Source organism: Leiobunum rupestre, chromosome 7 (assembly GCF_980474605.1).
Source record: "Leiobunum rupestre chromosome 7, qqLeiRupe1.1.hap1, whole genome shotgun sequence".
NCBI lineage: Eukaryota > Metazoa > Arthropoda > Arachnida > Opiliones > Sclerosomatidae > Leiobunum > Leiobunum rupestre.
In genome coordinates this window covers 20,609,255-20,623,762 of record NC_143390.1, presented here as the reverse complement: position 1 = coordinate 20,623,762, position 14,508 = coordinate 20,609,255, and the positions used below count along the sequence as shown (strand labels likewise).

The 14,508-nt window shown below is 37.5% G+C and overlaps 2 protein-coding genes across 5 annotated transcripts; one reads left to right on the top strand and one right to left on the bottom strand.

The window, feature by feature from the left end:
• The first annotated feature begins 176 nt into the window (after positions 1-176).
• On the top strand, positions 177-10,922 carry LOC149935092 (sodium-dependent nutrient amino acid transporter 1-like). Of its 4 annotated transcripts, none has more exons than XM_090153891.1 (18): positions 177-267; positions 336-440; positions 515-589; positions 667-792; positions 1,008-1,160; positions 1,220-1,358; positions 1,421-1,662; positions 1,735-1,775; positions 1,834-1,972; positions 2,032-2,166; positions 2,227-2,330; positions 2,383-2,492; positions 2,893-3,014; positions 4,689-4,817; positions 5,985-6,084; positions 6,142-6,242; positions 8,503-8,667; positions 10,556-10,922. In XM_090153891.1, the coding sequence occupies exons 1-18, from the start codon at positions 232-234 to the stop codon at positions 10,727-10,729; spliced, it is 2,196 nt and encodes a 731-aa protein (XP_090010017.1). In that variant the 5' UTR covers positions 177-231; the 3' UTR covers positions 10,730-10,922. The 4 variants fall into 4 exon arrangements, with proteins under 4 accessions (XP_090010017.1, XP_090010018.1, XP_090010019.1 ...); XM_090153892.1 differs by having other exon boundaries at positions 664-792; positions 1,011-1,160; XM_090153893.1 differs by having other exon boundaries at positions 664-792; positions 1,223-1,358.
• Positions 10,862-13,369, bottom strand: LOC149935091 (uncharacterized). Its single transcript, XM_090153542.1, has 8 exons — positions 13,343-13,369; positions 13,198-13,274; positions 13,068-13,134; positions 12,845-13,006; positions 12,602-12,788; positions 12,323-12,543; positions 11,977-12,263; positions 10,862-11,224 (listed from the first exon to the last, which is right to left on the bottom strand). The coding sequence occupies exons 1-8, from the start codon at positions 13,367-13,369 to the stop codon at positions 10,918-10,920; spliced, it is 1,335 nt and encodes a 444-aa protein (XP_090009668.1). The 3' UTR covers positions 10,862-10,917.
• Between the last annotated feature and the right edge of the window lie 1,139 nt (positions 13,370-14,508).

The window sequence follows — 14,508 nt, the reverse complement described above, 5'->3', positions numbered from 1 at the left end:
GCTGGAAGTTCTATAGTTGCGTAACGGTGCCGTCACCAAATGTACTTACCGTGTCCGCGATTCGTGATTTGGTAAGAATTCGTCGATAAGAGCCTATTATCTCTATACTGCAATCGTTTTGTTCTTTATCGCGTTCCTAATACGTCACTTATCACTTGTTAGTGTATAGAACTCCACGAAACTCGTCTGAAATGAAAGTAGACGGCAAATAGCTCCCATCAATCGACCGAAATGAAATGGAATTCATCGTCCGAAGGCGTATTTTCGGTACGTCATTTTTGTTTCTATTTTCCGAATACGTCTCGACTGATCCGTTTTTCGCTTGCTTTTTGAAGCCCGATCGTTTCGAGATTCAAACTCTGTCCATTACGAGTTTCTCTCAAACTGTGAAAGAAGCCACCGATAAGAAAAGGCCCCAATTAAACGCGGTGTTTCAGCAGGTAACAATAGTTTCGCGAGTTTATCTTTTCGAGTGTCGATCTTATTCTTATGGAATCCTCTATCCGCGATAAAGCGAGCCGAATTGAACTCGGATTCCGATGAAACGAAAACGCCCGCGACAACAAGATCTGACCCAAGTAGTAATACCGTACGTCTCATTTCCCCCTTTACCTTTCTTATCTAAACGAAAAGTACCCGAATATGTTTGTCACTTTGCGACAGCAGCTAGAAAATGAAACGGATAAGACGAAGGAGACTCATCTGAACGTGAATGATCACAAAGTTATTACCAGAATCCGTACACTGTCCAATTCGAATTCCGACTATAAAGTGAACGGTCAAGCTCACATGGTAATATAAATCGATACGGTAAAGCTAGTTTTCACTAGGACAAAAACACCGAGACGAAAAAATCTCCGTTAGGCCTAATAATTTTTTGCGTCAAAGTTGACCGTCTTGCCGTTTTTGTCCAAGAGAAAATCAGCCTTAACGGGTATTTTAATTTAAAAGTTATCGCTCGCCATAGTGAGATAAACCGACCATTAACCTAACTTACACGCTCATAGCAGAATGAAGGTTCCGTCGAATCACCCGCCCGATATACCACGGTGGATAACTCCACCAACGTCAGTCGACCAGTCCCTTTATCCCTGAGTAACGGTCACGGTCATAAGAGGGACCAAGTGGATGGCAGCTTTCCACATTTCGCGACCTTGAATGTAAGTTTACCGTTTCTATATTGGCATAAACCAACCCGAATACATAAATGCGTTTACAGCAGCTCTATGTTAACAAGACCGACCCGTTCCACAGATCTGAAAGACGCAGAGCCGAGTGGTGGCTGATATTAGTGTCTATCTCCTTGGGTCTTGGCAATATATGGAGATTCCCCAACGTCGCCTACGAAAATGGTGGAGGTAGGCCGCTTCTATGATCAATATTTCACCGCACTGCAAGTTGTAATGTTCTTGGTACGCAGGCAGCTTCGTATTCGCGTACTTGATTGTTCAAATAGTGATCGCTCAACCTCTGTGCTTTCTGGAGATGTCCTTGGGACAGTTCACCAGCGGCGGTATTGCCACAACGTGGAGATGCTTTCCTCTGCTGAAAGGTCTGATGATATCTCAGAAAATCGTTACTGTCTATGTAGGAATTTATTTGGGCGTTGTCACGGCGATTGCCATGAATCAAATCTACTCTTTTATGGGATCTCCTTATAATGTAAGGTAACTCTTTATGATTTTATCGACGACAATACCATCCTTGAATCGGTAATGAATTCAAACCATTTAGTCCACAGAGACGTGGGACAACGAGACTGTCAATTGTTCGGAGTAAGAACAGTATAAAATGACGCAAAAACTAAGCCTTGATTTGAAACAATTATTTTAGATTGTACTCATTGCAAACACATTATAACCTCAGTAGCGAAGAGGAATCGTTCGAAATTAACTGGCCTTTGATGACCAGTTTAGCTATCATCTGGGCGGCAGTATTTATCAGCATTTCCTGGGCTAAAATTACTCGAACGGTATGTTCATCGCGTATTTTTCGTGTTAGAAGTTTAAACTTAAGTACTTTTTCTGCCAGGCTTTTTACGTAACGTCCACTCTGCCATCGATCAGTTTGGTTGCTTTGTTAATATACAGTCTGTTACAAAAGCACGCGTTTGATGCCGTAAAAAGGTTCTTCATTCCCGAATGGGAATCCTTGCTGAACGTTGAGGTAGCCCAACATGTGTATATATTTTTACTGTCTGTTTGTAACAATTAACGTTGATAATAGATATGGTACGCTGCCGTTGGTCAGTCTCTCTTCTCGCTGTCCATCGGTTTCGGACATTTGATCATATTTTCCCAATTTAACGATTTTAAACATAACGTTCTAAGGTAAGGTAACGATCAAACCATTTATTTGCTAATTTAATGTTGCATATTTCAGGGACTCCATAATGATATGCGTGATGGATACGGCGGTCAGTTTGGCCGCTGGCCTGTTAGTATTTGTCAGCTTGGCCAGTTTAAATTGCCACGAGATCACAAACTTTCCAGGTAATTTGTATCTTATTTCTAACGCCGACATTTTTATTACCTCTCCGAGGGGACTTTGTACCCTAGGAGGGGTTATACAACCACCGTGTCTGTCTGTCTGTGGGTCTGTCTGTCAGGCCTGCGAACGCGTTCGCATTTTCGGGGCAAAGGGTATTCACTGCGTACGCAGTTTCTTAGAATCAGGGAAAAGGTTTTTCCAAAAGCGCCCTCTTTTTGTCATAGGGTGTAGTATAATTTTTTAATCGGCCGGGATTCGAACCCGAGCCCTCTTGCACGATAGCTAAGCGTTCTACCGCAGAACCACGGATACAGTTACGCTTCACTGAAAATTAAAAACTCTTCCGAGGAGAGGTATATTTTGGCTTTCCAACTTGTTTTAAATGATTTTTCTTTCATATAGGTGTTGGCGTCACCTATTTCGCGTTCACATCAGCGTTATCGACTTTGTCTAATTCTGTAGTTTACAAAATATGCTTCTTTATATTCTTTTTCTCCGTCAGTATTCTTGGTATAGGTACATTGGTAATTATACGATTTTTTCGTTTACATTTTCCAGTACTTTATGGCACGCTATCCAGCTCAATATTAAGAATATAAAAATTATATATGCAGTTTTTTTTTTCAATTTTTAGCGCTGAAAATATAAAAATCCCGATATTTTTCTTTTTCACTTAAAAATCATATTTGTTTGTTTAAAACATATTTTTAATAACCGAAGAATATTTTTGTTAATATTGTTTCAATCAAAATTATTTTGTTTTCATCAGAAATATATAGATTTTTCTCAAAAATATTTTTCCGTCAAGAATATAGTTTTTTAATAAAAAATGTTTTTACCAAAACATGGTTTTTGTTAATCAAAATATATTGTTTTTAATCAAAATATATTGTTTTTAATCAAAATATATGGTTTTTTATCAAACTATATTGTTTTTAATCAAATATATGTTTTTATCAAAACATATTGTTTTTAAATCAAAAATATGTTTTTATCAAAACGTATTGTTTTTATCAAAACGTAATGTTTTTATCAAAACGTATTGTTTTTATCAAAACGTATTGTTTTTATCAAAATATATTGTTTTTAATCAAATATATTGTTTTTAATCAAAATATATTGTTTTTAATCAAAATATATTGTTTTTAATCAAAATATATTGTTTTTAATCCAAATATATTGTTTTTAATCAAAATATATTGTTTTTAATCAAAATATATTGTTTTTAATCAAAATATATTGTTTTTAAATCAAAAATATGTTTTTATCAAAACATATTGTTTTTAAATCAAAAATATGTTTTTATCAAAACATATTGTTTTTAAATCAAAAATATGTTTTTATCAAAACATATTGTTTTTAAATCAAAAATATGTTTTTATCAAAACATATTGTTTTTAAATCAAAAATATGTTTTATATTTTAGCCCCACTAAAAATATTGACCCAAAAACTAAAAATAGTTTTATCCCAAACTAAACCCCACTAAAATAATTTTTATTCCACTAAAAAAAAAATTTTCCTCTAAAAACATTTCTTTCCACTACAAATTTTTATTTCCACTAAAATATTTCTTTCCAATAAAAATTTATATCTTCCACTAAAAATATTTTAAATGTTTTACCATTAATAATATAAATGTTCAACTAAAAATATTTTTAAACGGTTTTCTATTAAAAATTATTATATTCCACTACAAATATTTTAAATGTTTTTCCTTTAAAAATACCTCTTCCACTAAAAATATTTTAAATGTTTTTCCTTAAAAATTTATATCGTCCACTAAAAATATTTTAAATGTTTTACCATTAAAAATATAAATCTTCCACTAAAAATATTTTAAATGTTTTCCATTAAAAGTATATGACTTCCACTAAAAATATTTTAAATGATTTTCCATTAAAAATATTTTAAATGATTTTTCATTAAAAATATTTTAAATGATTTTCCATTAAAAATATTTTAAATGATTTTCCATTAAAAACATTTTAAATGATTTTCCATTAAAAATATTTTAAATGATTTTCCACTAAAAATATATGATTACACTTTTAATGTTTTTCGACTAAATTTATATAATTACACTTCAAATGTTTTTCGACTAAAAATGTTTTTCCACTAAAAACGATTTTTTTTTTAAATTCTGACCTGGATTTTGTGCCATATGCTTTTGTTAGTTTGAAATGAAACTTTCGACAGGTACCGATTGTGGATTGCGTTCCCAATAAGAGTAGATACGAGGAGCGAAATAGCCGAAAACGGAAACTAGTGGTATGCTTCATCATTTGTTTGCTATCGTTTGGCATCGGAGTCGTCTATTCCTCGGGGGTATGCTAATATTTTACAACAGTTTAATGATTTTTATCATAAGTAACATAATATTCATAAGTATGACACTAAAGAATTTCTGTAAATGTTTCTGTCGTGTTACACCCTACTCTCTAGTTTGGGTTAGCGTAATCTAGGAGCAACAAACACAGCACTCTACACAAGGAGAACGCAACCCGTCAAAGTCGTGCATTTTCGTGTGTACATTTTTCATTGGTTAGAATCTTTAGCACCTGCTGCCGTTGGAAGGGGAAAATTCGGAAATTGTCTACCCCCTGCGCGTAAAACGTTCAGCGTAAAGGTTCGTCCAATGAAATTTGTACACAACACTGCGTTAGGGTGTTTAAAGGCTAGCTGCGTTCTCCTTGTGTTTGTTGTTCCTAGGTGCAATAATGCCTGGGGAAATGCGTTAGGGTATCAAATTCGACAATAGATACCTTTAGAATCGAAGGGGGTGTTTATAATGATAAATTTTATATTCCAACTCAATAAATTAACAAGTAAATATGGTTTGCTAGCTGGTCAGTTTTGAATAAACCTTGGTTGATCTTTCAAATATGTGGTCGATTGTGATTTCTCGAGAACCGTTACCTGACACTTCCAAAGTGCCGTATTAACCCAGGGCAGGGCCTCTAGGCCTCGATCTTCTTTGGGTCCCTCAACATCCTCCTCCCCGGTTTATGCATGGGCCCTTGCTCTTGGTGGGGCCCAGTGGCGTAGTGAGGGTATTTGGCGCCCATGGCCAAATTTCCGCCATAAAATTCATTTTTTTTAAACGAAACCTAATCATCATCAATAACAAAATAAATATTAATCTAGTACAATTTCATTGATATATTAAAAAAATTTCAAGTTTCCAATATCCGCTTTAATACTTTAGGCGCCTCTTTGGCGCCCCCCTGACCATCGGCACCCGGGACGTATGCCCCCCTGCCCCCTCACTACGCCTCTGGTGGGGCCGTAGACTCCATCATAGTCAACCCTATAGCACTGGCTCGCGGAGAATTCTCCTTGACCCCGTAATGATTTATTTGGTCATTGGCGAAACAGACTATCATTAAAAATATTCGAGTTAATTGAATAGGAAGTGTCCTACTTACGTTTATTATGGTACTTATGGTTTTATATTATTAAAACGCCATGGTAAAAGTAACAATACATTTTCAGTTCCTGTCCTATATGATGGTATCTTTGGACGAGTACGGCATCGAGTTTTCCATAATTATTCTGTCGACCATTGAATGCGCTGGGGTCACGTGGGGATATGGTAAGTTCGGACCCTGTCAGAGTTAACAGACTTAGAATATAATTTTTACTCCTCAAGGTATCTCGAAACTCAGCAAAGATCTTCGTTTTATGCGAGACACGAGCTTGTCTTTCTGGTGGAAAATAATTTGGACATTCGTCGCTCCTGTTGGACTTTTGGTGCGTTATTTCACGAAGTTATCTTTGAAGTAGGGTGCTCGATGGTAGACCAACGGATTTCACGTTTTACCGTTTGGGGGAGCTGTTGCTACGGCATTATGGAAAATTCGGACACGGGCGCCATTGTCGGGAGAAGTCGCTAAACGTAGCAACGGTTGCCCAATTTCATTGGCTGCGTCATTCTGTTAGCTCATGTACGCTGTATCTCCAACCGGACGGGAAAAGCAGCCTAAAAGAGGTACCCCCTCACTGTCTGTTTGCGTCCTACTTCATATTAGCTGAAATAGTCGGCCGTACTCGATTCGCAGGGCCGTCAAGGTCATTCGAAAGAACGTAAACCTCCATTTCAAACGGAACGTTTTGTGGACCACGTGACGAATTATATGGCCTTGACAGCCCGAAACTTTCAAAATTCTCGAACGTCCCGCCCTTTACAGAGATACGGTGGCGGCGGCAGGTGATTTTGTATGGTTGAAGCTACAGCTTTCCCATGGTTAGCTATTGACTGAGGTGATTTTGGAACAATGAAAATTGGTAACCGTTGCTACGTTTAGTCACACGTTTGCCGACTGCTTTCCTTCTATCAGAAACGACGATTATTTGTTCAAAGAAGATTCTGCGAACGATAATATAGAACTCCGTAGCCTAGATTCGAATTCTGAGAGCTTTCTGATTGAGGGTTTTGTAACGAAGCGTCCACTGCCAGCACGTGACCTCTGAAAAATCGGCCACCATCGGTCGCTGTATTGTCCTATCACGGCCAACTTTTGATGAAGTGCTGTTGCGCGAACAGAGCGTTATCAAAGTAGGCCGTGCTCTTATCTATAGTTGGTAACTATGGACCTAATTTTTCGGAGTTCCGTCGGGACGTGGGTAAATGCTATTGACTACGCGCGGGGCAGTTATTTCGAATCTAGGGTACGAGGTTTATATAATCTGTGATTCTGCTAAGCTATTCGTTACAGAAACCTGGGATAAAATGCGATTGTAGTATACTGGAGTGCTATTACCCCCTATTTTTGAAAACGTTTAAACTAATTTTATGCGGTTTAATGTTTATCTGATTCCTGGTAATATACTGGGCACTGGGGTAAGCCTCGGAGCAGTTCCTTCCGCGTAGGAATCTGTTGGCTCGCCTGGCATTAAAGCAACTGTCGGCTCTATCATTGCCACCTGTATTATGAAAAGGCCCCTGTTATTAGAGATGGCCATGAATCTATCCGATTTTTCGAGAAAAAAAAGGACTTTACTGGAGAGTGTGGTGCCATCTAGTTATGGCAAACGAAGCTAAAGTTTAAAATAGCTAAATGATACCGTCGTTAGTAAGTCATTGTAGAGTATTATATTTAGACCTCTTATACTCTCTTTAGTGGACTTTAACCTAAATTATATATGTTATTGATCAATTTACAAACGAACCAATCAACGCGAGGGGTACCTATAAGTACCTGTCTTTTGGGTCAAAATGTAGCTTAACTATCTTGTTATTATATCGATGCTAGCGATATCTGTTGAAAAAAGAGCTGCTTTACGTCAAGCCGACACTTGCTTGAAGGGCTTTCCAGCACCCTCTTACGCGCATTGTAACACGGTCATTTGATTTAAAGGGAGTAGAACCGTCCTTGTTTGGTGGGGTGCGCCAAAGCTTCTCTTTTCTCGCTCATGGCGCTAGTCTAGAACGATAGTAGAAACACACAATTCTTCTATTAGAGGAAGCGTGCCCGCCCCGAAGAGGTTTTCTCACTTGAAACATTCATTGTTTCATATTTAGTGTTTATGTTTTTAAATGCACCCTTAATTAACATATAAACAACAATATCCGAGCTATAAATTAATTATTTTCATTATAGTTTGGATATTTATTAAAATATAATTTCTTCATAATGAGGTACGTGGTCTTAGATTCACGAAACGCGTTCTAGTAGATATGTGAAATTAAAGCACTACCAAAGTAGGCATACTTTTAGTGGAAAAATTCCTAAAAAAACACAGTATTACACATTACGTCTGTCGTCAAAAAGATGAGGGGAGGGAATTATGTATTGCCCCAAATTCCTTAAAAGTTTATTCTCCCTATAAAGGCATTAGAAGTCGCTATAGATGACTATAGCCGAGATATTTTTAAATGTTGGAAGCTGTTAGCTCGCGTGGCATGAATAGGCTTGCCACCACACTTGCGGATTGTAACAAGACCACTGATTTATAGTGTTGTCTTGGCGATTAGCGTAGCTGATTATTATTATTATTATAATACTTAAAGGCGATTTCAATTTGGTGGCGTTACGAAGATGCTTCCGTGTCCTGGAAAATTGTACCTCTCTGGTCGTGGATATTGGGTTACTCTCTTTTCGTCTTGTTAATCATTCAGATTCCCTTGTACATCTTGAAGTCTTATTCCCAGAATGACGAATTCGGATTTAAAATGGTAAGAAACTACTATTCGATGGACTATTATTTTAAAGATACTTTATGATACTTCGATTAATCAAATCTTTAATTTAATTTTATTTCTTTAATAATTTCAATATTTTAAAGAACGTTAATATAGATCTGGCTAATCTATTTAAGTGGGTTCAAAATTGAGTACCGTTAAAACTTCGCCCAAGGGGTTTCTTGTCTACACCACTGCCTCAGATGTGTCCAAAATTATATCGTGATAACCCCATATCGATTGATAGATCATTTTATGATTATCCTTTCTATCCTTGACGGTGTCCAAATTGTCATTGATACAGCTGAGACAAAGGTTCGATACTAGAGAGGTTAAGCAAAACGCTCTAGAAGTTTGAACGACAACGTCGGAAGTATCTAGACGTTCGTGAAAGTGCTTTCACTTTGCTAAAGAAAACATGTACACAGTGCCAATTTAAGAATATCGTAGGCTCTGGGCACAGTGCTCATTGTGCCCATTGAATAAAACGGCCCTGCATGTACAGTTGCAATAGAATTTTAATACATTTTAGAAATAATTGATAAAACCGGATACACTACGAAAATAAAAAAGTGTTTAACCAATACTAAAACGTGCCTTACGTAATATGTATGGCTGTAAGCATTGTCTAAATACAAACATATGTTTTCGTGTACCCTGCTTTACTTTAAATGTGTCTAAGATTTCGCTTATAATATACAAGCGTTAGGAGCATTTCAATTTAAACCAGTATTTACGATTGCTAAAACGCACGTTGCTAGAAAAGGAACAACATACCATAGTAATCTCACGATTTGTTGAGCAGGGTAATATTCAGTATTTTTATTTAAAAGCTTTAGATATTATAAGTGTCCCATTAGCTCTTCAAGTTGTAAAATGTTTCGACTCCCAAGTAGAAACTCGAAAAGAAACCCCTGAAGAATGATCACGTGACTCTGACGTTATCGTTCAAACTTCTAGAGTGCTCTGCTTAACCTCTCTACTAAAGAGGTTAGGCAAAGTGCTCTAGACGTATGAACGACAACGTACACTGTATTATTTGCGCGTTAATACTTTGAAGTTAAGCATTTCATAACGACGCTATATTTATGTGATCATTGTATAATCTTTAAGTGTTTAAATTATAATACATAATATTACAATTGCCCAGCTCAACAGGTCGAGATAGTGTTAGGGTAAGTTGTTATGTTTCTAGCAGCGTGCGTGGTAGAAAACGTAAATACTGCTTTAAATTGAAATGCACCTAAACGTTGTATCATTAAGGCAACATCATTACGAGTATGCCAATAGATACATTTTCTGTAGACCAGGCTGCACGAAAGTCAATGTTTGTGTTTAGGCAATGCGCACAGCAAAAGATAAGGCCTTTTTTTGTATAGTTTAAACACTTTTTCCTTTTCGTCGTGGGTCCTGGCTTAGCAAAATTTCTAAAAGGTATTAGAATATTGCTAGAACCATACTCGTTTTTTTAAGTCATTGATATGAAAACCCGCTTAATTGATTTAAAAATTTAAATTTTTTTGAGCGCTTTATCTTAATATTTATATTGCTAATAAATTACTACACTATTTTAGTTGTATGTTAAATTTAGCTCCACGCCGTTGATTGTAAATCTTTGACAGAATCTGCTCAAACTGCACAGTGACACTGGCGAAAGGGGCAAAATGTTGCATTATCTTGTTCAGAGAAAGTGCGCCTGTACAACGACAAAGGCTTGAGCAGGTTCTGCTACATAGTTTACTCCACAGCACCTTTGTTGGAATTTGAAATTGTGTTTATAAAGATATTATAGGTCAGAAAGAATGAATGACTGGTTCATTTGTTACCAACTAAACCTTACATTCAAGACGGAAATTAATCGATTTATTGTACAATTTCGCAGAAAATCCGTAGTTTAGTGAAAGAGGAAAGTTTCTGGGGGCCTAGTGACCCCGTCCATCGTTACACGTGGCTAAAGAAAAGAGACGCGTCAACTCCGTCCAGAGCATCGAGCACCGTCTCGACTCTGAACCGTCGAGGACAGGACAACCAGGCCTTCGAGATCGACCAAGGATGACCCCTTCGATAAATAACGAACAAAGTGTCATTTCCCTTATTACCAAGCATAATGCAACCGTCTAAGCGTAATTAGGCTTAACTTCTAAATCGTTGAAATATACTGTACACTTTATCGGATAAAATATATTTTAATCAACGCGTGTGAAAACAATAATAATGTCTCGTGTAACGAAATTAAATATTATTTTATCTAAATTGAGTTTCGAAACATTTGTTCACGTTGCAAATATGAGCGTTTCTTCTGTTGAATTTACGCTTTCGACCGCGCATTTGACTGGCTTTTGTTGATGCCTGGTAGATGATTTCAACGACAGTGGTCAATATGGCAATTGCGTGTCCCGCTTGAACTAACAAATACGCCGCCGCGAAGTCGAACACGCTCGCCGGATAGAATTCGTTTTGATAGGGTAATTCCCAAGAATGCCAAAGTATCCTGTAATCGTCTTCCAACTCCAAATAACGATAAGCATTGCATTCGAATATACTCGATATTCTACAGAATCGGTTTAAATTAGGCCTAATATATCTTATATTTACTATAACCAAAAGTAAATAAGATAAAAAAAAGTCTTGAACTAGTTTCCAATATGGCTGTCACGTTTTTATATGTCCTCAAGTTCTAGAGGCTTCTGGGAGAGAAATTGTGGCCTATTTGATAATGCAAAATAAACATAATTATATTAATAATCTAGGCTAATACCCAAGGCACCACCGTAGGCCCAAGTCATCGAACGACTTTTAATGGTATTAATTCAGGTGACCGGGTTACTATGCCTAGGTGGGTGGTGGCAAGTCCTTCATGCCACACGAGCCAACAGCTCCCAACACTCACTATTACCGTTAACTTTAAAAAGTTTTTATGGAAAGGGGAAACCCCTTTAACCAGTGAGGAGATAACTTGTAATGCAACGCGGAAGGAGCTAGCACCGTAAGCTGGGTTCGATCCCAGCTCCTCTTGCTGCGAGGCGAAAGTGCTAACCACTCCTACACTCCACTTCAATTATTGTACTTTGATTAGTTTTAAATAAAATCTGATTTATTTTAGAAACAAGAAGTCGCAAAAAGAATGGAACTATTTTTTCCGCGACGGAGTACACGTTTTGATAAAGTACTTGTAAATAGGTACCGTATGGGGGATGAATGCAAAATCCTGTAAAAATAGTTTTCCCACAAATGATTCATCGCGCTAACGAGATCCGAGACTTTCTCCTCCTATTTACTCTTAAACTCTTTTGGTTGACTTACCTCAAACTTATGTTCTCTCTTAAAGCCGGTGACAGTTTTCTGCTGATGGGTAGCACCAGCGGGTCTCTTTTAATTATGTCTTTTCCGATGTACAAGTTAGTTTTCTTAGAATCTTTGAGAGCCAGGTTGGCGAAGATCTTCCACAATTTGATATTGAATATTAAAGCGAACGTTCGATCCGCTATCTTTTCATAAAAATTGCCTTGGAGTAGTTGAACAAAGTCTACGTAGTTCTTGTTCGATCGCACTTCTTCGAGAAGCGCTCGGTATTCGGGATGGTTCGGAGCCTAATTTAGAACGCGTCCAAGTAGTTAGTGTCGCTTAAAATATATAGTATATAACGTACCACTCGTTTGAAGTATCGTTCTTCGAGGGCATTTTCAACCAAAACCACTTTTGTTTTTGGATAATCGACCAAGTTACTTAACTTATCGATAGTCAGGTACACAGTCTTAGACAAATCGGACTTTAAGTAACAGGAAAGATAGATATGTATGATCTGAAAACAGAGTAACCATCCGGAACACAGTATTCGCGCTGATAATATTCTTGGGATTTTAGGTATCACTGCAAGAACGCGAAGCCAATTACCTAGGTAACGCCAGCTGTCTCCGCGTAGACTTACTTTGGAATAAGAAACTGCTGCTGAAAAACCACATCATAGACATCAGCCTTAGAAAAAAGTACTTGGACCATTGTATCCACGTTAAGTGTCGTTCCCGAGACATCGACACTCCGAGTCCGTGATAGTACTTGATGACCATAATGACCAAAGAGACAATAACCAGATGAAACAGCATAGCCAAAAAGAACTGAAACGGGGTAATGAACTTGTTGTATCAAAATATCAGTGCCACAGACTACGTACCGACTGTTCAATCATAAACAAGGACAAGGACTTGGAAACCGACGGAATGGGATTTGCCGAAATGATGGACGTCTCGCTGACGGCGTACAAGGAGCTGGCAGTGAATACGGTGTCGTGTTCGAATACGGAGAGGTCCGTCGTTACGAACAAGATGTCAATGTCCTTTCAATGTTAAACATTACCACCTCCGATAAATCTAGATTAGGCAGTATACCGTACTTACCTCTACTATAGAAGAATTAGCCTCGAATTTTCTGACATTTTCGAAGGACATGAATACATTTTCCACTCTGCAAAATTTGCTATTATTATCATTGTACGTTTGGGGAAAAAGGTCCGGCTAAAGAACTTACGGCATTTTCAGCGTTCTCTCCAGGTAGCTACGGAATTCTTCGTACACCGTTTCCATGGATGGAACGATAAGGATGTCCTGTAATTATTAATAGCCCACTTACACTTTGCTCTTTTTAGCCTTTTTGTTAAATAATTGGCACTTACTTCAATGACACCAATTTTCAACTCCATTTGTATTTAGTTGAGTATATAAGCATTGATTGGTTTATCGAGAAGAGAACAATCGCGCCAGTGTTAAAAAGCACAGCGATTCGCTTTCACGAATCGTTTATTTCGCTTTCGTACTAGCCTCTGTCCCGCGTATTGCTCTAATGAAATGGCTTCAGACCGCGTTCGCTCCAACTGTCGTAATCCAATTTAATATTGGTATTTGCGACTTGACAATACTGGCGAGCCAAGCTTGACATTAAGCGTATAAGTTAATAATGCTGTTGGTTAGTCAAATCAATATAAGCGGTCAACCAACTGTTACACGACCGCTAAAATGCACGTGATAGTGTCAGCCTCTTTTTAAAGTGCATTAAGGGAAGTAGTAACCAACCAAAAATTTAAAATGTAATTTGCGTGACAGAAATCAATTTGGCAAATTTACGAAGCCGTTGCTAATTGACTAAGCCAAAGGGTTCTAATATTGTCCGCTTTCTCCTATGGCTTTTGCGTAGTGGTTGGTTGAGAAGTTAACAGCTGAAATTGTTTGAGTCTTCCATAAAGAAAGCGTTTCTATTTAATCTGGTCTCGTCCGTTATAAAATCCCCGTACTTAACTTTTTATCCCGTATTCGTCAATGTGACTTTCTTGGTTTGAGACGTCAAATGCTGGGAAAAGAGTTGATGTTATCCACTTAGATATCTCTAAAGCCTTTTAAGCATTTCCATTTTTTGGCTAAGCTTTAAAGTTACGGTGTTCTGTGGGTCTTCTCTTATTCCAGAGTGAGTAACTCAATACTCCATCGACTTCTTGTTGCGAGTGGTAGTCACCCAGGGTAGTGTCTTGGGTCCCTTATAATATCTTGCGTACATCAAAGACCTTTCCACCAACGAGGACCTCGACACACTTTCGAGTTGTTGAGTCGATAACGACATTGATTCTCCTCGACGAGTGGTATCTAATGGCTTAAAGCTTAAGGAGTCCAAACTAGTCCTTGATCGGGGACTAAATTACACATCCTGTTTGGTAAACATGTTATGAGAGTCACGGAATATCGAGATTTAAAAGTCACCGTACCTTAGTTTCACACGCGTATAAATTGGAACATATTTTTGTCGAGTTACCGCTCACATCGTTACTCGTCTTCACAACAAATATGTTAG

Coding starts and splice junctions, on each gene's coding strand:
- LOC149935091 (XM_090153542.1), bottom strand. CDS start 13,369: ATGGAGTTGAAAATTGGTGTCATTGAA. Junction 13,275..13,342: donor TGAAAATTGGTGTCATTGAA/GTAAGTGCCAAT, acceptor TAATAATTACAG/GACATCCTTATCGTTCCATC. Junction 12,789..12,844: donor TGTTTATGATTGAACAGTCG/GTACGTAGTCTG, acceptor ACCCCGTTTCAG/TTCTTTTTGGCTATGCTGTT.
- LOC149935092 (XM_090153890.1), top strand. CDS start 232: ATGAAATGGAATTCATCGTCCGAAGGCGTATTTTCG. Junction 1,663..1,734: donor TTATGGGATCTCCTTATAAT/GTAAGGTAACTC, acceptor CAAACCATTTAG/TCCACAGAGACGTGGGACAA. Junction 2,493..2,892: donor CGAGATCACAAACTTTCCAG/GTAATTTGTATC, acceptor TCTTTCATATAG/GTGTTGGCGTCACCTATTTC.